Source organism: Ptychodera flava, chromosome 22 (genome assembly GCF_041260155.1).
Source record: "Ptychodera flava strain L36383 chromosome 22, AS_Pfla_20210202, whole genome shotgun sequence".
NCBI classification, from domain to species: Eukaryota; Metazoa; Hemichordata; class Enteropneusta; family Ptychoderidae; genus Ptychodera; species Ptychodera flava.
Genome location: NC_091949.1, coordinates 19,165,851 through 19,188,833, shown reverse-complemented (window position 1 = coordinate 19,188,833; position 22,983 = coordinate 19,165,851). Strand labels below are relative to the sequence as shown.

At 36.6% G+C, this 22,983-nt stretch overlaps 1 protein-coding gene across 1 annotated transcript in view; it reads right to left on the bottom strand.

The window, feature by feature from the left end:
* The window catches only part of LOC139122888 (extracellular matrix organizing protein FRAS1-like), a 120,315-nt gene that overhangs the window by 30,649 nt on the left and 66,683 nt on the right, over window positions 1-22,983 (bottom strand). The window contains exons 4-31 of the mRNA XM_070688730.1: window positions 22,252-22,341; window positions 21,773-21,929; window positions 21,058-21,191; window positions 20,173-20,256; window positions 15,227-15,331; window positions 14,866-14,923; window positions 14,145-14,278; window positions 13,208-13,297; window positions 12,450-12,597; window positions 11,703-11,843; window positions 10,964-11,104; window positions 10,146-10,289; window positions 9,647-9,787; window positions 9,260-9,400; window positions 8,773-8,946; window positions 8,152-8,292; window positions 7,688-7,831; window positions 7,295-7,447; window positions 6,749-6,892; window positions 6,122-6,265; window positions 5,489-5,629; window positions 4,758-4,898; window positions 3,844-3,984; window positions 2,943-3,619; window positions 2,519-2,678; window positions 1,989-2,167; window positions 1,304-1,426; window positions 245-503 (exon numbers count right to left, since the gene is read on the bottom strand). Coding sequence (XP_070544831.1) covers window positions 245-503; window positions 1,304-1,426; window positions 1,989-2,167; window positions 2,519-2,678; window positions 2,943-3,619; window positions 3,844-3,984; window positions 4,758-4,898; window positions 5,489-5,629; window positions 6,122-6,265; window positions 6,749-6,892; window positions 7,295-7,447; window positions 7,688-7,831; window positions 8,152-8,292; window positions 8,773-8,946; window positions 9,260-9,400; window positions 9,647-9,787; window positions 10,146-10,289; window positions 10,964-11,104; window positions 11,703-11,843; window positions 12,450-12,597; window positions 13,208-13,297; window positions 14,145-14,278; window positions 14,866-14,923; window positions 15,227-15,331; window positions 20,173-20,256; window positions 21,058-21,191; window positions 21,773-21,929; window positions 22,252-22,341 — 4,429 coding nt within the window. The remainder of the gene's footprint in view (window positions 1-244; window positions 504-1,303; window positions 1,427-1,988; window positions 2,168-2,518; window positions 2,679-2,942; window positions 3,620-3,843; window positions 3,985-4,757; window positions 4,899-5,488; window positions 5,630-6,121; window positions 6,266-6,748; window positions 6,893-7,294; window positions 7,448-7,687; window positions 7,832-8,151; window positions 8,293-8,772; window positions 8,947-9,259; window positions 9,401-9,646; window positions 9,788-10,145; window positions 10,290-10,963; window positions 11,105-11,702; window positions 11,844-12,449; window positions 12,598-13,207; window positions 13,298-14,144; window positions 14,279-14,865; window positions 14,924-15,226; window positions 15,332-20,172; window positions 20,257-21,057; window positions 21,192-21,772; window positions 21,930-22,251; window positions 22,342-22,983) is intronic.

Genomic DNA, 22,983 nt, shown 5'->3' with positions numbered 1-22,983 from the left:
CACCACAATTGGTTTCCCTGCGTTTCAGTAATGATGTCAAAGCTCACCATTCAAAGGACAGGATCACAGCATTTTGTTTGGGTAGCTGCACATCCGACATCAAACCCTATCACACATTCTATAATTGATATCATTTCAACTCTAAAATCCCCATTTTGCTGTAAAAAGACCCACCTTTGAACAAAAGAAAACAATAGAGCTGAACCAAAATTTTACGAAAGACAGGTAAATTCGCAATACTTACCTGAGAAATAGAATGTGAAGTCATCACTTTCTAGGTCACCGCCATTAAATGGCGGTGGTCTGTAGACAATCCTCTGTGCATTCACATCAGCTTGGGTGAAATATTTGACAGGGGTGAACGGCCTGTCAATATGTTCTATTGTTCCTTGGTTGATCTTCAAAGGCTGCGTGATGTTGTACGTTAAATCAGAATCCGGACTGTCCGGATCGTAGAATGCCAGGTGATTGTGTCCCAATGGAATAACTTCACCCTCAAATACCTGTGATCCGGACAGATTGATTGATCAGGTAAATTGATTGATCAATTGATAATCAAGCTTTGGTTTAATCTTCAGTTCAGATAAAAAGTTTCCACTCTCCTTTCTACGGAACTTGAAATTTTAAAACTGCCAACGTTATGGAATAGAATATACTTACATATACTAACAGAATTGTGTTATGCAATATATATTCCGCTTTCAATTTCATATAATATAGATTGACGGTTCCTTGCGAATAGCCAAACTTCCCATTAGTTATAGATCTGCAGATGTACTACCCTCATATACAAATATTTCATTTCCGGGACTTTAAATTTGAGTGATAGAAAGTGTACATGAGATATACGCTAATATTAGAAAGCAGTTGCATTTACAGTTCATAAACGACCCATCTCTGCATTATTACAGCAAAGGACAGTATAGATAACCACCTGTTGTACTGAGTATAACACATGATTGCAGACGAAGGGTTGAACCCGAAACCTCCATGTTTTTATTCTCTGCGATTTTGTAAGTGTTTTATCTCCCGCTGGTCGGTCAGTATTTTACTGTATCAATTTCCACTTGTTGCAGTTTTTACCCTCTGCCTTTTCAAAAGTGTTTTATCTCCCGCTGGTCAGTCATTTTTTTACTATAACAAATGACTACTTTGGATTTTAACTCAAACATGTGCAACTTGCAAATACACACAGCAGCTATGGAATATACTGTAAGGCAACAAAGCATTACATAAACTCAAGATTGTTTTCATCTATGTAAAGTGCTGATTTTTGAAAAAAAAGAAACACTAGATGACTTACAGTGGCTCCTAGTGGTAACGGCACCCCAGCAGCCAGTTGTGGAGGCTCATCGTCCGTTGACAAAACTGCAATATTGAATGCTTGATCACTCAGAATATTCGGTGGCTGTGCAGTGTCTGAAACCTGCAGAATGAAAACAGTTACAACATTTTCTCATATTATTAATATTAAAATGGTGACATGTACACATCTGACAAAATCTTGTGTTAAGAGCAATATCATGAATGACTAGAATATGAATAATGTGAATACTGAATAGCACTGAACAATGATTTAATTGCATTCTCAGTTGCTGAAGAGCTGCAGATTTTTCATTTCATCTATGGCATTAATGTATAAACGATAAACAGAAGTTTGATCTAGTTCTGTATCAAATCAAATTTAAATAAATTTGTAATGAGAGACACTGCATGTTCAGTGACACAACACAAAGTATGGTAAAAACCAAAAGTATTGTAATTTGAAATGGCCAAAAGTAATTCATCTCTTTCCTGATTGTTTGTTTGAATCAACTGAGTTGATTTGATCGGCTATTACTATGGTCAACTGCTAAAAATGTATGTTCATACACTTTCTTTGAAGCACAAGAACATTGTTTGAGGTTTTGAGGTCCTAATGATTTGGTTAAAGCTATCCACAGAAACAAGATGTAATTTATCAAACAATGCAGAATTTGTAACTATACCTCAAACATGAAATAGTCGTTTTCTTCTTCATCACTATGATGTTGATACCATATACGGCCCTCATCCAAGTCCAGTTGCCGAAACTGTGATACGGTACTTTCCATTAATCCATTCCCCTTGTCACGCCAACCATCATAAATACCGGATGAAGGAACAGGCAACACCATCATAAGAGAACCTGGAAAGAGATACAGTGTTTAGACTGTACAATCAAATGAATTGTGATTACAACAGTCCATGTGATTAAAGCCCAGCATCTCAATCCATGGGGCATGGGAGTAATTATGCATATTCAAAACATACCACCTGGTCTCCAGAGATGCTCAGCATATATTACTAGAAAATACACTCAATATCACCGATACATTTTGCCAAAACTCAATATTTCAGTGAATTCCATGGTGATACTTGTTCCCTTTTGGCAGGAAGGTGTCTTTACAAGTCCAACTTAAAACAAAACTGAACAGGAATGTAATTAATTAGCATAATGACGGAAAGCTAAGTGTTAGATAAAAAGGGCAAATCTTACCATGTTTTGGGTTGTCATTAGGGGGCGTCAGTTTGTAAGACAGTTCCTCATCTGGTGTATCAAGATCAGTGGCTGATAGTAGATTGCTTGTAACCTGTGCCATCCCACCTTCTTCAACTCTGGCCTGGACGTTGTTGACCAAAATAGGGCCTTGGTTGTCCTGTAGCAAACATGTATGGAATTTACTTGGTAAAATTTGAATATAACTCGTGTATTTCACCAACTGACGAAGACTGTGCTATATTTTCCTACTAAGTAAAAATTTGTTCCTGTAACAATTTATATTTATCAGAAAAGGAGACAATTTTACTTATATTCAAAATCATTTGTGACCCACGCATATTGACAGCTTAATGTTCAAAGCCTCTCTGTGATCTTTAACCATATATGACCTGTGACCCTTGACATCATGACCTATACTGACCTGGGGTAAGACTCTGACATCAAACATGATATTGAGGATGTTGTGACCATCAGAAGCTTGCATTAAAATCACATCATGTTCAGTTTCACTTCCATCGTGAGTGTAACGGAGATTCCCTTTCCGTAGATCATCCATAGTGAAGGAATAGACAGGTGTTCCCTGCGGCATAATCACCATATTTCCATGCATGGGTCCACCAATCACAGAGAGGATCAGGGATTCCGGATTGTCGGCATCAAAAATTGCCAAATTGAAGGTGTTGATTTCACCTGATCCTCCCTCTGTTACAACAAGTGGCACGTTGTGCAGCAGTTGGGGCGCGGAATCAGAGATAGCGATGATATCAACAAACTGAGTGGAGGAATCGTATTGCCTGTCGTTGACTTTCAGGCTGACTGTTCCTTTCAGAGGTAAAAGGTCATCGTGAACAAATCTGATGTTGCCATGGATCAGCTCATCGTACTTGAAGGTATCACCTTTGTTGAGTTTAGAGTCCTTCCCCATAGAATTTTTCATCAGATCACCGTTGGTCGGTGGTTCAACGATGTAAAATATAAGATCCAAATAGGCAGTATCGGGGTCATATGCCGTCAGGAAAGACGCATCAAGTACTTTGGATGTACCAATGGGAACAGTTATTGTCCCGTTGATTGACAGGCCTGGTGGATAAATGTTTGCTGAAATGAAAGAGACCAATCAAAAGTGATTATACATACCATGTGATCTGGATTAACCAATAAGATTCAAGCAGATATCAAATAAATGAGATCTATGCTTTGCCAATACTTTTGTGCACATTTACATTCCTAATATCTCTTCTACGATATCAAATGATATTGGATCTTACAGATTTCTCTTGAATGCACTTATCTCAGAAATTCTATATGCAGGGAATTTTTACCTTCACAAGTTCCGATTTCTGTATTTCCATAAAATCCTCGCCCACACTCTGTTACACAAATGCCATTCTTCAGGAAAGTGTTGGCATAACACTTGACACACATCAGAGGACTAGTGCACTCAATACAGAGATCTGGGCAAGCTGTAGGGGAAGAAAAAGTTAATGTCTATGACACAGTGCTCCCATTTGACCAACTTTGACATTAATGCACATATGACACAGATACATGTACATATATGTAAATAAATATACTTGCAACAAAATTAGAAATCAGGCTCCAAGAATTTGAAAATAAAAAACTTTCACTATATCATTTTTATAACAGAATTAAATGAGGCCATCCCTGAGACAACATAAACCTAACTGATTCAAATACTCCAAATTGTAAAATTCTACATATTACGAATTGCACATTATGAATTGCAAATGGGGGCTGAGAGAGAAATATATCACATATGGAGGAGAACCTTCCTTGAGTTGGAAATTGCAATATGAATGGTGATTGGTTGTACAACAGGTGATACCAAAAACCTGACTAAAATAAAGAATGTCTAGCTGAGGTGATAATGTTAAAGGTATTCGGTCACCTGTTTTTTAATAGCCAATCACAGATTTTAAGCGGGTGGCCGCTTTTTAAAAAGGGCGCCCCAAACGACCAGCCATTGCATACTTAGCAGCGTCGTCCGCACATCCTTTGATGTATCAAATACGGAGGACCGACAGCTACAGGTTTTATGGGGTAGTACGCTAAGCCTCGCCCCTTTATCATATATGGAATATGCAAATTTACGGTGACCGTGTACCTTTAACAAACAGTCAAACAATCTATAAGAGAGGTATTTCTCAAATCTGGATTTGAACCTGATCAGCAGGCCTTTATGGTAAATCCCCAACACATATCATTCTCCACTTACAAATGCACTTCCTGTTTTCATTGTCCTTGACCATCTGGGGAATGCAGTCTTCAACACACTGGTTGCCAACCAGCAGGAGAGGCGGGTAGCACTCCGTGCAGCTCATCGGACCGTCACAGGCTTTGCACTTGCTGTCACAGGCTGTGTGATAATGCAGAGCACGAAATGTGGTTATAAGTTACTCTGTGACCCCTGTGAGTAAATATTTATCGTGGCAGTCTGAGGTTCCAATGGGCTTTTGCAATTGTGTGTGTTGTGATCTTCCTATGTAATCAAATATGATTCACTTGATGTACAAAAAATACCGAGTAAATGTGACTGGGTATAACTGCTGTATCTCTTGGATAAATTTTTGCTTAGACATTTGGAAAAACCTGACAATACTTCATAATATGCTGCTACTTTGTGAACAATAAAATTAATGTAATCATTTTATTGATATGTGCATAATTTATTTCCTCAGGCTGATATTTGACCTTGCACTTTACCATGCCAATAATATATGTATTGCCTTCATGTCATCATTCTGACATGAAATACGTATACTGTTACCCTTTGACCTGGAGGAGAAACAGTATCATCTGTCACTTAATAATATTGAGATTCTCTCTGACCTTTGACCTGAAAACAACAAATTACACACTCCAGATATACATGACTGTGTCAATCTGTGACAATTATAGTTTTCTCTCTCAGTTTCAAAACAGACTTAGAGAAATAGGATCATTTACCTCTGCATTGCTGGTCTTTCTGGTAGTACCCAGGAGTACATTCAGCGACACAGGTTCCATTCTGTAATATCATGCCATCCATACACTGAATGCAATCAAAGGATGTCGGACCAACGCAGGAGTTGCAGACCCAGTCACATTCTGAATTCAAAACACAACAAGCATATAGTGAGGGCACTGTTCAATGTAGTTGACCATGGTCAGTGACAATATTGCAGCTTATCAGTATTATGTGAGGAATAAAAACTTAGAATCTGACAAATTCATATTCAAACTGGTATCTATGCTTATGTCCAGCTCTAAGTCTCATGTGACTTTGTCACCCTATCAATTGAAATTAACTACATACATACTTGACTGCAGTTTGTGACTTTTGAACCCAAAAAGAAGAGTAGCAAATAGAGACATTTTTCAAATAGAGAGGAATGAGTATGGTATCATTAAACTGTGTCTACAAATCTGAATCATAACAACTTAATTTTTTTTATACGTAATGAAAAAATAAATTGTAATAAACAAAAAAAACTTCATTTCATTGTTTGAGTTTGTATTATTTAACAGATACATGATCAAACACATGACATTAAAAGCATGCCTTGGAAGGAAACATAATCCAAAAAGTTGTTTAGCTACCTCGACAAATCTTGGTCATAGGGTCTGAGTAGAATTGGTCAGCACACTGGCTCACACATTCACCGAACTGAATGGCATCGGTTGGGTTTCTACATTGGTTGCAGTAATAGGAACTGGTACACACCATACAGTTATCAGCACATGCTGTAAAGAACAAAAAGATCAAATTATCACGGTAAATGTACTTTCATCGTTATCAATTAGATCTATGGATATCAACTTTATCTGAGATTGACTTCCAGACCATAAATTTATGGACAAAAGTCAAAATTAATTACACAAATCATAACATCATATTACACGAATCCTTTATGTTTCATCAAATCAGATCATCATTTCATCATAGAGTTTGGACATATTGAAGTTGGTCACTGACAAAACTGTCTGACAAACAATGGTGTCTGTTAATTGGTGCTTTGCCTTATGATCAAGGGATACTCTGTGTACGACTGGTTCAGCCACTTGTTGAACATGATCATACTCTTGACTGAAAAGAAACACATTTCTGCCACAAAGCTAGGTCAGACATTAGGTCATTTGCAGAGTAATTTGACAGCCCCTATAGACAAATTTGACATATCACTTCTGTAAGTTTTGCAGTAAACTTGATTGATTTTCACTTCTCACCTCTGCAAACACCATTCTCATTATAGAAACCATCATGACAGGTGGAACTGCACACGCCAGTGTGAGCCAGGACTTGATTTCTGGGACAAGATGAACAACCCATGGAGCCGCCACTGGTACAAGTCGCACAGGACTGGTGACATGCTGTGATAAAGAACAGAATCACAAGTCACGGAAATGCATTACTTTGAACCTTACAGCATGCATACATTTTGTATATTCAAAGAAAATGACAAATTATAAACAGTATTCTGTGGAGTCTGATGGCAAGAGTAAAGATGTTTTGAAATAAATGGTTCAGAAACAACCCTGTGGAAAGGCTCTGAGCTAATAATTACACAAGACAACAAAATAAGCATTAATATCATACTGGTAGGTATCAACAACAAAATAGTACATCCACCATTTTTTGTTGCTACAAAAGAAAGCAATTATTGTAAATATTCTCATCAAATAGACTATTTTGAACCACACATTGTATCAATCGGGCAAACAGTGCCAGCAAGTTGGCCAAATTTTCCTTTTTTTTTGCAAATTTTTACTTACCATGACACATTCCATCACTACGGTAATAGCCTCTACCACAGTGCTCCACGCATACATCAACCAGAACGACATGGTTGGGATTGTTGCATGAGGTGCAGATATTGCCTGATCCAGAAGTTGAAGCAACACAGGATGCACAGCTGGAATGACATGCTGAAGACAGAGAAGGAAACATACTGGGATTACTTCGGAAGTAATCTTGACTTACTGCATCAATATCTGTAAATCACTTGTACAAACACACACACAAACACTCCCTTTCTCTTCCCCCCCCCCCCCCAACTCTCTCTCATTTACTCACTCACTTACACGCCCTGGAAAAGTTTACACATTTATAGACAGTGAGCAGAGGAACTTTGTACATCAAAAACTGCAAAGTGACATTAATATTACCTTGGCAATAGCCTGCTGAAGTTGGATACTCCGACACCCGGCAACCAGTCAAACATTCACCATACTGTAGTCTGGCTGGATCATTGCATGATGAACAGTCTGTCGATTGTGGTCCAAAACAACTTGCACAGCTGCTGTGGCAGTCTGACAAAAAAAAGCGAAATTTGTGGTCAGATATTGGACTAATGGACTAAACTTTCTCAAAATTTAGCCAAAAATCTGTCCAGTATTTGATACGTTGTGCCTGTATGTTGAATTGCTGTCTAATAAACAGAATATACATGACACACAAACATATAATGTGTTTATGGCATTGAACTTTGACCCCTGATGACCTATGACATCATGCAGGGATTTACTCCAAAGCAGGATTCAAAGGGTTGAGGTACACCTTCCTTGATATCAATTCAAATTCAAAATATGAATAGATGAATAAATTACAAAAGATGCCCCTTTGCACTTACCATAGCAGACACCCCTGTCTTCATATTGGTTTTGTCCACACTGTCGGATACAGTGTCCATCATTGAGCACCAGAGGTGATGAGCAAGACACACATCCACTGTTTGTAGTGTCGATGCATCTTTTACAGGTAGCATGACAGGCTGGAATGTATGACAGCAAACAATAACTTGTTATACTTCTGTAATTTCTTTTGTGTCAAAGCATGGAGGTGGGAAGGGAAGGAGTCACAAGTTATGCTAATTAGCATCAATTACCTTTGTTGTCTGGCGTCATACCAGGCAAAGCCAAGTATATTATGAAGTGCAAAGTTTGCTTGAGTCCATAATGGGCAGGGAGGTGTACACTTTGGTTATTATTTTATAGTCTTGGCAATGCAAGTGAATTTGTAGACGTATAAAACATCTGGAACCACAATGCTGGATAATCAGAACATTATCAATAATCATGGAAGATGACATCAGAAAAGTCACTGGTATTGACAAAGCTACGATGCAACAATAGTTGAATAAAGTCATTGTCTTTTGGGTAATGTTGATTTGCAAAATGGCTTGCCATAAAGCCAGCATCCTTCAATCTCACTGTTCGACACTACATTTAACCAAATATGTTGAAAGACTCACCAAGGCAAAGTCCATGCTCATTTGAAAAATGTCCTTGTTGACACTGTGCTACACACTGCCCATGGGACGTACTGGAATAATGAGATCTTGACTGTACAACATGGGTGCCATCACGACAGGACAGACAGTCATCGTCGTTTCGACTAATGCAGGTACGACAGGACTGATGACAAGCTGTAACATAGAGAAAAACGTTACATGTCCTGAAGTAAAATTGAAAAGCTGGAAACATACTAAATTGATTTTTAAGCTTAACAGTTCTCCAGTTGTTTGCCATTCAATGAATTACAGTGCTAAATATTAATTGATATGAATTTTATTGGTCATACTGCTTCTGACATGGGATAAGAAAATTATGGGTGAAAAGGTTGTTGTTTTGACAATTGAGAAGTTTCACTGCACATCTGAAGGTGAGCACGTCCAATATTTGAAAAAAAATTTGTGTGAAAGAAAATACTCTCATTGGGATATTTTAATGACATCTTACCAACACAAACACCAGAATCGCTATAGAAACCATCACTGCAGTCAGAGAGGCACATTCCATTCAGTAAGAAATGGCCACTTTTGCAGGATGTACACTCAATTTTCCCTGGACCACTGCATTCTGCACAGGAGGGGTGGCAAGCTGAAAACAAATTTGACAGAACTTACAATTAATCCAAAATGAAAATAGAGAAAATATCATCAAAAGGTACATATACAACTACTGGCCCCTTAATTACCATATCTCTGTTTAGATCAAGAAAATCTTTGTTTGTATGAATTTGAAGCTAATTGCAGTTTTCTTTTGAAAATTTAAACTTCAGTTTTTGTGAAATCTTGCAATGACATGATATTGTTTGAAGACAACAGAAAACACATAATTCAATACCTTCACAATAGCTGTCGTCAAGCTGAAAATATCCTGACTGACAGCGAGACACACAGACACCATTTTGAAGGAGTTCACCATCCAGGCAGCTGACACAGCGTGGACTGTCATACTCACAAGCTGCACAAGATGAATCGCATTCTGTTGAGAATGGAAAGGTTTGAAATTTATCAATAAAAAGACATTACTGATAATTTATTGGGTAAGAAATGTCACAGACAATCAACGCAGTAACTGCTATCTCAAATAAATACAGATGTAAAAGACATCTGAAAAGTGCATAATTTAGATCTTTTCTATTACACACTTCTGCCCCATTTTGAAAACTCGACTAGATGAATTAAATTCACAGATAAGGTATTAAGGAATGGAACACCATGAGTACACATATTGTTCACATTTTTATCAGTGTCGTCATGTGACCAAATTTTCGACATGTAAATATTTGTATATTGACGATAAGACATGCTTTCAAGTAGCATAATTTTCCGGTACTGACCAAGACAGAAACCATCCTTGCTGTAAAAACCCACTCCACAGCTGTCCACACACTTCTGCCTCCTGATGAGGTTGGTCGTATTGGTGCAGGTGAGGCACTGCGATTTCTTGGGTCCCACACATTCAAGACACGACTCATGACACGCTGTGATAAGATTTGAATTATGAATATTAACAGGGTATTCAAAAATTGTTCTATTGTGATTATTACAGAGCTTGGAGAGGGCAAAAATTTACAAAGTTGATTCCCCTTTGTAGATGAAAGAATTTTGGTTAAAAACAGATTGTGTGAATAGCTTGTCAACCTCAACAGTGGCTAGCTTAAAGTTCACCCTTAGTATTCATGTTTGATTATTAGTTTTTCATAAAGCCTAAAATAATCGGTACATACATAGTGTTACATTAAAGTATATCTTAGAAATTAATTTTCGTTTCCATACTTCTGACAAATAAATATCAAATTATCGTTTGAATGGATCATGATTATTAAAATCACAACAGAGTGAAACCATCCCGTTATTTTCTCTGTGATTTTCATCAAAAATTCTTGTCACCCTGGTGAAGTACAGAAAGCTGTCATTTCTCTGTAAGTGATACACAGCTCTCATTGCAAAGCCACTGCTATGACTAATCATGGTCAACATTACAATAAACCCGGTAAATCAGATAAACTGTGTAAGTTGAGGAATTACTGATCACCTCAAATTTCTCATGGTATTGAACAGAAGGGGTTCATACTTCACTTTTGATCACTAACACATTTTTCAAAGCTAAGGTAAATTTTAACATTCTCCACAGATACACATATGTCCAACTCACCTAAACATTGTGTGTCTGTTTGATAGAAACCAGGCCCACAGTCTAGGACACACTGGCCATATTTCAACATGGCGCCGTTGGGACACACTGTGCAGTGATACTCCGTTCCTTCGCTACACTCCGAGCAAGTCCGATGACAAGCTGTGAATTAATACAGTTAATATAAAAAAAAATCAGCCAAAACGTGGCAGAGCGCTGAATTATGGGGATACGGAACATCAAGAAAGTGCATACAACATATGATGATTTGAATATTTACCCATCAATACAACCTAACATTACACTTTGTATTGAATTTACATAATTTTGTGCAATTCACACCCAAAATGCTGCATACGGAAAGCTTCCTTCCCATCTAACTTTGTCTTTAAGTGGTTTATATACCATAAATCTGTGAAAATTATTGATCACCTATCCTGAATTCAGCACAAGGTACAGAGTACAGGGTTTTAACTTTTATCACTCAGATGGACCTAAGCCAACACTGAGACTCCCAGTAATAACAAACTAAAAACACGGGTAGATAAATAAGTGCTAACATTTATCAGTAAGTTAAGTCAAATGCTCATACAACTAAAATGGAGCTTTGTATCAAAACCAGAAGTGTTTTCCAGTCAGATACTCCCGGCAGTGACCATACTCTGTTTTCCCACCCCATGTGTTCTGAACACTGCCCTCAGACAGCCACTTCATGTCAGATGAACACTGCCCTCACACAGCATCCTCTTCAGACACTCACATTGGCATATCTTTTCATCAGCTTGATAGAATCCCGTCCTACACCTGTCTACACATCTTCCATCTTCTAACAGTTTACTGCCATCTCTGCATTGTAGACAACCCTTACTGTCACATCCTACACAATCATTACTACACGTCCCTGTGAAAAGAGTCACAAAAACCATTATCGCTGCATGGAATGTTTCCATTATCTATCCATTGAAACAAACAAATAGAAACTCAAAAAGGCAAATACTTCACTTTATTTGAAGTAAATTGGCAAAAGTGAAGATTGGTAGCCAAATATCACACTTTGTATTAATCATTAGGAACCTAGGGAGTCATTGGGTTATAAAAGAAGAGAGTACACAGCTTGAGACCCCTTGAGAAACCCTTGATGTTCAAATCCAAATGTTCATGCCCACCAATCTTCACATGTAGGTACTTCACTACTGATCATAAAACTAAAGTCCCCTAGCCTCCTCAATATATTCGGCAGTCTGAACAAATCAAAAGAAAGGTAAAACTGATCTTTTCATCAGTTACACTAGGCAATGGGCTGGTGGCCTACAGTGCACAAAATAAATGAGAAAATTATCAATATCATTGCCAAACAACACAAATGTATCATAAATCAACTTGCTATATTCAATTGCTGAAATTACTGGGATGTGACGTTAGGTGATGGTAATAACATTTATGCCTATCTGATCAATCCTCTCATAACCATGAACTTGACATCTAGGAGGAAAGGATTCAAGTTTACCTGGTTTACAAATTGGACAACACTCCCCCTTGACAGTCTGTTCATACGTTCCTGGCTGACACGGCAAACATGTTCTGTGGAAACAATTAACTGCTCCAGACCTACAATGGCAGATTCTGCAGGCGTCAGGTGACCAGTCATCTCCATTCTACAGAAAATGAACAGTAAGAAAACATGATTATTCAGCAAAATTGAGTGTGTTTTAGTTGTATGAGTATACATCTTAGATTTCTATGTTGCTGATATGACCAACAGAAATACTCACAGAGTCAAAGAAATTCAACATCTGAAAACAATAAAGATGAGTTAAAATTTTGAATTGAAAGATCATGAATTAAGTTTTGTTCAAATTTTGCGTGCATGAAAACTTTAAACTGGCTTCATTCTCTGATGATAGGATTCTATAAAAAAATAATTTTATCAAACATCTTAAGAAAATTAGCCATGACCTTCTGAATGTATAAAGTAACACATGTGAAGGAATTTCTTTAGTATTTGGTTGTTCCTGGACCAGCCTCAATGTATAGTCAAGATGTCCTACAGTCTAATTTTTAGATCTCTAATCTAGTTGCTAGTCATACAGTCTGGTTTGCTAGTCCTGTAGTCTTGTCCTGCATACATTATTTATCATACAAGTTCATTTGTATTTACTGGTCTGAGTCTGTTACTGGTTTGTCAGACTAGTAAAATGGCAAAACTACTCAGTGGCCATGCACTAGTGGTCACTGGATTTGCACTCACCAGATATAAACACTTACCCTGTATGTTTTCCTACCATATACACAATAACCTGATGGCGTATGACACTGGGCACAGCACTGGCCTTCTCTTTTTTCTAAAACTTCTCCCTAATGAGCAAAAAAAATTGTCATCAGTATTTTATTATCAATAGAGATCATCATGTTCGATCCTTCAAACATAATGCATTCAGACTTTCATGACATACTTTATGAATTTATTAAGTATGCTAACAGCGAAGGTTCAAAAGGTCAAAGGGTGTATGACCATGAATCTTTACTTGTGCCAAATATATGAAAAATTGAACTACAAACAATATTTTTTGTTGATTGTAGTAGTGCATTTATAATATCACTGTAACAGGAATTTTAGACCTGAAATGTTTAACGATAAATGAAAGGGTTTTAGTTTTTGCAATTTTACAAAAGTTTTCATTTCAACAGATGATATCTAGAAGTAACTTCTACTGTGTAAGCAGCTGCTGTCACCATGGCAATGGGGCATGTCATTGACCTCTGGAAAGTTTGAACCACAGAAGTTAACGCTGGACGGTTACACTTGCTGTTCTGAATGACCTCATCTACCGAGCATTAACCAGACTGTGAAGGTGTGGCTATGTCGTTGCTATTAATGTACAATATCGGAGGAAGGAAACAGGTCTGCTTGGCATCTGTACAAAAAGGAAGCTACAACTAAAAATAAACCAGTATTCTTCAAAATCATTTCTGTTTGTCTGAAATTTTGATAAAAAAGAATATATTTGTCTCAGGTAGCATTATCTCAGTTGCACTTTTCACTCGCCTCTGGCTGGTGAAATTTAACCGAAACCAGCCAGAAGGTAGTTTATTGTTTTCTTACCCTCACAGGAAATCCAGTTTCTAATAAAAAATATGTATTTTTGGAGTTTGTTGAGCCCAAGATAAAGAAAATCAACTGACTGACTGTAAAACTACTTACCTCTCTGCATTCAATCTTGGAACATTCAGCTACGTCACAAGTTATTCTACCAGAGTCACAAAGACAGAACTCACACGCTGAGATATTCCACACGTCGCCATGGTACCAGGTCCTGCCATCGTATTCACAGGATGCTGTGAGAAATGGACAAGGATGAGGACAATGTGAATGTAATCCCAGAAGGGGGCATTAAACTATAAAGTCAAGAATACAATGGCATGTAGAGAAAGGCAGAAAAAAAAAACAGAGAAAGGCACAACATATACTTTATTGCTTGTCGAAAGCATAAAGCTTATTATGACCATACTTTGAAATCTATAGTGTACCTGTTTTCATGGTTTTAAAGAATGTTCTCATGAAAACATAGTCACTGAAGCTAAGCAATTATCTCAATAACAGTACTATGCAAAGACCTTTGAAAAGAAATTGTAAGATTTCTCACCGATGATTTTACAATATTAACTTGACACAATGGTTAAATACAATCATACATGTACATATGTACCTTTACCACAATAAATGCATTTTGATTCACTAAGCCATAAACCTACAGGAAAGTCCATGCCTGTGTGTCACACTTTTTTCCAATTTTATGTATCAAATATTATTCATCAATGTTCATATCTATTTGTGCAAAGTTCCAGTAAATCTTAATCATATACATGTACTTTAAAGTAAGAAGACATTTCCATCAAAACAAATCTGGGTACTGATAGTTTACCTTTTGTGGATACACATTCTGAACAGCACTGGCCTTCTCTCTTCACTTTTCTCTCATCCTGAATAAAGTAACATTCCTCAAATAAGTGTTGCATGATGTAATTATTTTGTGGTGAAATGTCCAAGCGTCTGATGTTATTTTCATTTTGCGGTCCAAAAATACAGAAGTCAAAGTTCATGTGCACTTAATTTTGAGACAACTGTTTCTGATATTTTCAGTTTTTTTATTTGTAATATTTATAAATTCCATACATTTACACAATGACACATTTTATCTTTTTTTGGAAATTTTCTGTTCAAATACTTGAAATCTCTGCATCGTTCTTTTCTGAGTACACTTTCAAGTAACGGCTCACACTTACTGGCTGACACGCAGCAGTGTCATCACATTGTATTGATCTGCAGAAAGTAACACCAGCCTGACATTTGCAGTACGTGCATCCATCCCGTTGCCATTGCCTACCATCCTGAAAGAAAGTAATGTGGTCAGAATGTGAACAATTACTTTCAACAAAAAATCAGTTTTGGGGCTGCTATTCATGTCGTTGTTTATTTTAAGGGTGGAGCGGTTCAAGATATGCAAAGATGATATTTTGATAGTACACAATACGGTGAATTTCAATCCCATCAGACACCAGGATTTGCATATGATCATTCCTTTAACTCAGTGGCATGTACAGAAAGGCAGAGCATATACTCTATTGTTAGTCCAAAGCTATTTACACTGAGTTTTGACCAATATCATCATAAATTGAGGTGTGAGTCAGAACTCGAATGACTGTGTCAAAAAGATATGACTTTGTCATCAAAGGAAATGTCTATTAATTTTTTTTTTACTATTGAACTACTAGCAACCATGTATAGCTTGTGGCATCTGTAAGGCAAATACCACTATAAAACTTTAACCTTCTTACAACCAGAATGAGACACACCCCTGTTGTTTTGAATAGACACAGAAATGGGGTGGAAAGAGATTATCCCTTTCACCAGCATGGATTGGCCCAAACCTATTATTGTCAATGGTAGTTGTGAACCTGTTTACTGGGAATTGGGGTAGACAGGTTACGAGAGCCTAAGTCTCACATGCAAGTGAAAATTACAACAAACCAACAGTTTCAAAGATGTACACAAAAGGACACATTCATCTGAACACAGATCATATGTTACTCTGTTGAAAAACTGCAGATTTTGAAACATTTATATTAATATTTCTGCAAATGCTAATGTAAAGTTGAGTTTTTTTTATCTAAAATACTACAAAATATAGTTTTCTCAAAAAATAAGGTGGTATTCATGCTATGAAATGGACACATTATTTCCCTAAAGTGAAAATAATAAACATGGTCTTCTCTGTTTCTGCAATGCAAATAAACACACAGGAGAGAATAACTGACTATTTTGAAAAGTTCTCTATCTTGAAAGGCGACGTTATCTGCACTGGAACAGAATATTTTCAAAAAGAAATAACATTTCTGCCGTTGGGACTTGACTGCTGCCTGGTGCCTGTGAAATCTCATGAATTGACTCGACTTTCAGCACAGTTTGAAATTCACGCAGTGACAGTAACTATCATATCAAATTGGTGAACAGCACTGTTGTTATGTTTGGAATATACACAAGCAGGACAGACCAAAAACTTTAGATGTGTTGAAACATGATTTCAGCAAACGTTGTATAAATCTTATTTATTTGCTGGGGAGGCAAGTACAATAAGTATGTTCAATTTCATCTTTCATTGTGTTCTTGAGATATACAAACTTGCTGAAGAAAACAATGTGGTTTGGTCACAGTTGCAATACCAAGGTTCAACTTTAACTTTTTATTGCCAAATTTTGGTAAAGCCCTGTTGTTTCCTAGGCACAGTTGGACCATAACAGAAGTAAAGAAGGGGTGTGTGGGGGGGGGGGGGGATGAGATGATTATCACTCATAAAACGATGTAATTGTTGTGTAAATACTGAGATGCCACAAAACCATTAAACACAAATACTGACAGTGAAGCGGGATGCCAACCACTTTTCTCACAGCAGGACATGAACCGAGTTTGTTTTTGTTTTTTTAACAGACAGATAACTTGATGTGTAAACTGTTTAGAGTTCCATGATGTGAAGTGCCATCATTTTCTGTTATTGCTCAAGGAGCAAGGATTGTTTTTACAGTCTGTCAAAAGCCACACAATAATTGACATCTTTTGGATTCAAATTTGTTCTAATTAGCAGCTGAGCTACTGAGGTCTTCTAGGCCATTGGTACAACAAACAAGATGGTATGTATGTTTATTGGTACACTGCCAATGTACATTTAGTTTCTTTATCTAATCAGATGAAGTGGAAAGTTTCTGTTCAAAGTCACACTGAACAGAAATATTACGTTTCAGTCTTCTAGAGTCTGAACAGAGATTTTGCGTACAATTGATGTTTTACAGACAATGATGTCTTTGATGAGAAAGAAATACACGCATCTCAAGTTTCTACATTTTAAATGATTGATGAGTAATTAATCTGAGGTAATATCAATTAATTTGAGTAATTAACTAATTTGAAATTATCGCCAGTATAAATTATCTGAATTATGAAGGTAGAAGTTTATTACAGAGTCAAAGCTCAGTCTGAACATGGCTTCAAAACAAAGGTCAAACAAATTGAAATAACATAGGGCCAAAGTCCCTGAAGCTACTATAGACATGGATACAAAATTAAGTATTTACTGACTGTATGAAATTATCTCACTAAGGTCATCCTAGGGACCTGTAAACCAAATATTAAAGCTGTCTGACCAGCGGTTTTGAAAATCAAGTGACCCAACAGTTGGCAGAGCTCTGCTGTGTTATGTAGAGAATAACTTTTTGTGACACATGATGAAGAAGGTGGATATCTTTGATAGCTCATTAAAGGATGGCCTGAACAAAAATGGCAAATTAGCTGCAAACATACAAAATTGATGATTTCATCATCATTTCAATATATTACATTAAGATAAAGTCTAGGAACCTGTATACCAAATATCAAAGCTATCAGATGAGTAACTTTTGAGAAACACATATTTTGACCAAAAATGGCAAAAATTTACCCAAAAATACAAAAGTTGAAGATTTCATCAAATTTCAATATATCACACTAAGACAACCCCTAGGAACCTGTATACCAAATATCAAAGGCATCAGACAAGCACTTTTTGAGAAACACATTTTTTGACCAAAAATGGCAAAAATTGCACCAAAATACAAAATTGCAGATTTCGTCATATATTCAATATATCACATTTAGTTTATCTGTAGGAACCTGTATACCAAATATCAAAGCTGTCATACAAGCGGTTTTGATGAAATAAAGTTTTGACCAAAAATGACAAAAAAATTCCTTAAAAATACAGATTTGCATATTTCATCACAATTTGAAGAAATCTAAGTTGGGTTATCCCTAGGGACTTGTATACCAAATAACAAAGCTGTCTGACCAGCGGTTATGAAGAAGAAGAATTTTTACCAAAAACGCCTATTTTTGCACTAATTTGCATATTTTCAACAGTATCACAAAATTAAGAAAAATCCGTTTGTCAAAAGCATATTTTTCATCTACACAACAAATATCAAATCAGTAAGTACTACGGTTCTCAAGATATTTGAGTGGACGGACGCCTCACAAACGGACATACATACATACATACATACATACATACAGACTGACGCCGGACGCCGGACGGATACCCATCCCAAAAGCTTCTATAGACTATAGTCTATAGTAGCTAAATCAGTGTGCATATTACACTTTACCTTCGGGAAGAGAGCTTTGACACTTTTTGACAGTTTTGCTCCAGATGTGAGAATCTAATTTGTGAAATTCCATGAATCAAATCAGGGGATTTCCTGATTGCTCCCCTAAGAACCTTGAATTCCATGTCAGTTTGAAGCATAGACATAAATTACCTGATTCTTCCCTTGAGAATCCTTTGAAATCCTCACATACCGGTACACAGACTTGAAAAACTGATCCAAAAGAAAACATGCCCAAAAAAGACTATCTGGGAATCACATCTGTACGTCGGCCACTATCAAGTTCATGGTGTTTATTTTGTCTACAATTTTGTGGTAAACGGCAGCAAAGTAACTACATATTGACCACAGGGCAAATGTTAACATTGCTTTGCTCACTTTTCCATGAATCAACAGAAACTATCAAACTTAGATTGGACAGCATAATGGATATAACTGAAAATATAATCTTCTTCATGGGATGCATTCTAGTGTGGGAAAAAAGTCTCTCTGAAATAATTACATTTACGAAGTCTAAGGTATTTCTTCATCGACTGATATTGCACGCAGAGACCACTTTGGTGTTTCTTGTAAGATTGCTACAATGAAATGTTCACTGTCCCTCAGTCCTATGACCTTGCAGAATTTATTTTAGGGGTGTGTGAAAGTTTCCTTTAAGGTATCAAGATGATGGTTAACCGTTTGTTGTGTTATCAGACACTGTGGCGCGTGCTTGACGCCAGCTTCAAAAATTCAACCGGAACTGTCCGCTCAGCAGCTGTGTACAGTAGATCCCCTGACTATAATTATTTCAATCATTTTGCTTTTTAATTCCAATTGCAACGACAGTAGCTACAAATGGCTGCTGCTGTCCATTTAAATATGTGTAACAATTTGCCATAATGTTAAACACGAGTTTAGTGTAAACTGGCAAATATATAAATACCATGTTAAACTGAAATGAACATAAATTGATTTTAAACTTTTTACACCAGCCTGGACATAGACAAGGATTAGTACATGTAATTCAGTAACTTTACACAGATTTTGAACATAATGCAGCTTTAAATAAAAGCAGGATACCACTCTGTAGTTGCTCATATTCCTGACAAACCTAAAAAGGTACATAGTGCACGAACTGAGGTACATAAACGTGTACCATTGACATAGGCCATTATCATTAGATTGGCATAGTTGAATAAGATGCTTTGCATAAATGAATACTATATATGTGAAACCCTATGCATCTGATGAAGACTTTCATTCAATGGTAGCCGATGAACTTAATTTTCTTGCAAAGGTTTTCACAGACAGACATTGTAGTATCCAGTTTACCTTTAAAGCAAGCATGGTGACATGTCTGTACACATTTATAAATAAGGGTTCTCTTACCAAATTTTTAGCAAAAGTTGCAAGAAACTGACAACATCAGATCGGTATTTTCTTTGATTTCTACATACAAGTTATTGGAACAAGCTGACGCTATGCTTCCCATAGACTAAGTCTACTATGTTAAAGATGAACCAATTGTTTTTTACATTCTCATTGACAAGGCTTACCTCATAAGTTTTGCCATCTTCTGTACATGAATCACCCACACACTCAGGACAACACTTGCCATTTTTGACAACCCGATGCTCATACTATGAAGGCAAATAAATGAAGATTTATGAACTGAAAGGAAATGACTCAGTACATTGGTCAAGGAGCTAGCTGTTTAAAATGATATTTCACTCATATATTAAAATTCGTGTACTGAAAGTTAATGGAAGGAAGTTTTCTCTCCATCCTGTGTTTAGAAACAAACACTACTTAAGACTGCCAGTTATGGTTCTAGGTTTGTGCCCAAATAAAATACTGTATGCCTGACATTGTCTGCTACACACAGAAAGTTGCAAGGAAATTCTGTCTATTGTATATCTTCAGTATAGCTTAGCTCCTGCAGCTTGGGGTCAGAGCTTTGGATGTGTGATATTTAGCATCACAAAATTACACAATTCACATCATAGAATTGGATGCTCACAAAATACTGGCTAAGTCAACTTTGGGTGCAACATTTCCTAAGGTCTTGTCAATTTTTTTAGAAATATTTGTGTGTGCATATTAATGGTACAAATGTGAAACAAATTTAAATTTTTCAATACCTTTATTTAAAGATGTGACAAATATAAGCAGGGTATTGTAAGTTTGTGATTGTAAAGAATCATGAAATATAATCTTCATCATGATAACATGCAAAACTGATGCAGCACAAAATTTGGAGAGACCAGAGTGTACGGAGAATGAATGAATGTTTTACAATTAAGACACGCTAGATAGTACAAGACCAACTGATATAAATGAACAAAGAATGCAATAGCTGGACGATATCTTGAACTTTGGTACTCATCTGTGTGATTGTTTTACATCATAAAATTTCTGGAAAATTGTAAGATGCACTGTACCTGACCACATGGTATAGGTGGGCAGTCAGCCACCGAACACTGTACACTACCATCTACGCATTTACATTCTGTACATGGAACAGGACTCCACTGACTACCGTCTTCATAACTAACACTACCATAGGTGCAAGATCCTGGTTTCACAAAGGAGAAGAAACAATATTTATTACGATTGTGAAGTGTTCAGCATTAAAACAGACAACATCTACAAGGCTGGCTTTGACTAAAAATTGCTATTTCATGCTCTGCTCATTGGGTCAGTTTCAGTAATGTTTGAAGCAACACTTTTATTTCTATACTGGTTGCTTTTTATGATCTATAATCTTCTCTGAATGACTTCTTGGAAGAAATGGTTTTTCAGAAATGTCTATAACAACATAGTACTTTCCTCTTCATATCAAATGTGTAGCAAAAGACCCAGACAACATAACCCTTTGAACAGTTCCCCGAGACAATGTGCCGAAGATGAAGCAGAGGGATAGGTTTTATAATAGTCGAATCACAGTGAGCAGGCCATATTACATTTAAACATCATCCTAGGTGGTATGTTGTTATTCATTTCTCCAGAAATTTGCTTTCTCTGAGTGGTTTTCCTATATAGGTTAAAATAATATGGACTATTTTGGCCAAATATTCTGTACATGTATGAAAATTACTATAATGTGAATGTAAATTAATAAAGAATTCATATAATACTTAAGACAAAGATACTCACTACCAGCAGAAATACATTTGGGACAACAATCTCCCTGAGTTTGGTGGAGAACTTGGCCATTTTCACACCGTTGCCTAAAACAACTTTTATCAGTACATTCTACAACACCATTAAAACAGGTACACGTTTCACAATTCGACTCCCATACTGTATTATGCTGGAATAAAATAAATGAAAAATACACTTATGATGAAATGGAGGGTTCAAGTAAAGTTATTGGTCACATCAAGATACTAGCTGCCACCTTTTCATTCATAAATCTATAGCTCTGAATCGGAATATATTTCCAACTTTGCAGGAAGGAACTGCCTTTGTACATGATCTATCTCTGATCTAATGACGAATCTGGATCTGAATCAGATTCTATTGCTAAGTATACCGTATATGCGCCTTCTAAACAATTTTTATGATGTGTTCTAGCCAAAAATGTTCTCTGTAAGTGTCTTTTTGTCAAAGGGATAAAACTCCGGCACACTTACCCCAAAAATATCATCTTTATATTCACAGGAACCTTGATTATTCACACATTCAGGACAACACTGATTGGGTAAAATTTGAAAGCCTCTACCCTGAAAAAGCAAATGAAAACACAAATAAAAATCATTTCACTTGTTCTGGCCATATTTTAAAGTTCAATTCCTTTTCATAGTGTCACACATCTACACTTCAAAGCTGACATGCACTCACTAATAATCAAGATGGCCGTTCCACTCAATGCAATCCTACATATGTATGATGCCTCATTCACAGCTCACTCTCCAAGAACTGACTGTGTTAAATCTTTAATTCACATTGACAAATTGCCATCATTAGGGTTGTGAATTACACACAGGCTGTTATTGCTATCAATTCCTAAAAATATCCTTCATAAATATTTCTTAAGCTCTTTTACACAAGACATTCAATAAAAGGCAAAATAAATATGATGGCACTGACTCTCCTTTTGTTTCCGTACATACATTTCACAGTACTCAAAAATATTCCAGGCTTCGACCTTACATCATCATTTACGTAAATAAAGTGAAGAACCGTGAACTCTCATAACTGAGCTGATATACCCTGACATGTGTATCTCCCATTCACAAATGGAACTTGTCATCATTTTTAGTTGCTTCTTTTTTTTTTCAATTCACTAAAGAAGTCTTGGCGAGCTGTTGTGCCTTTTCTCCAACTGCTACTCTCGTAACCTTTGCCAGCTGTCAAATTTGTTA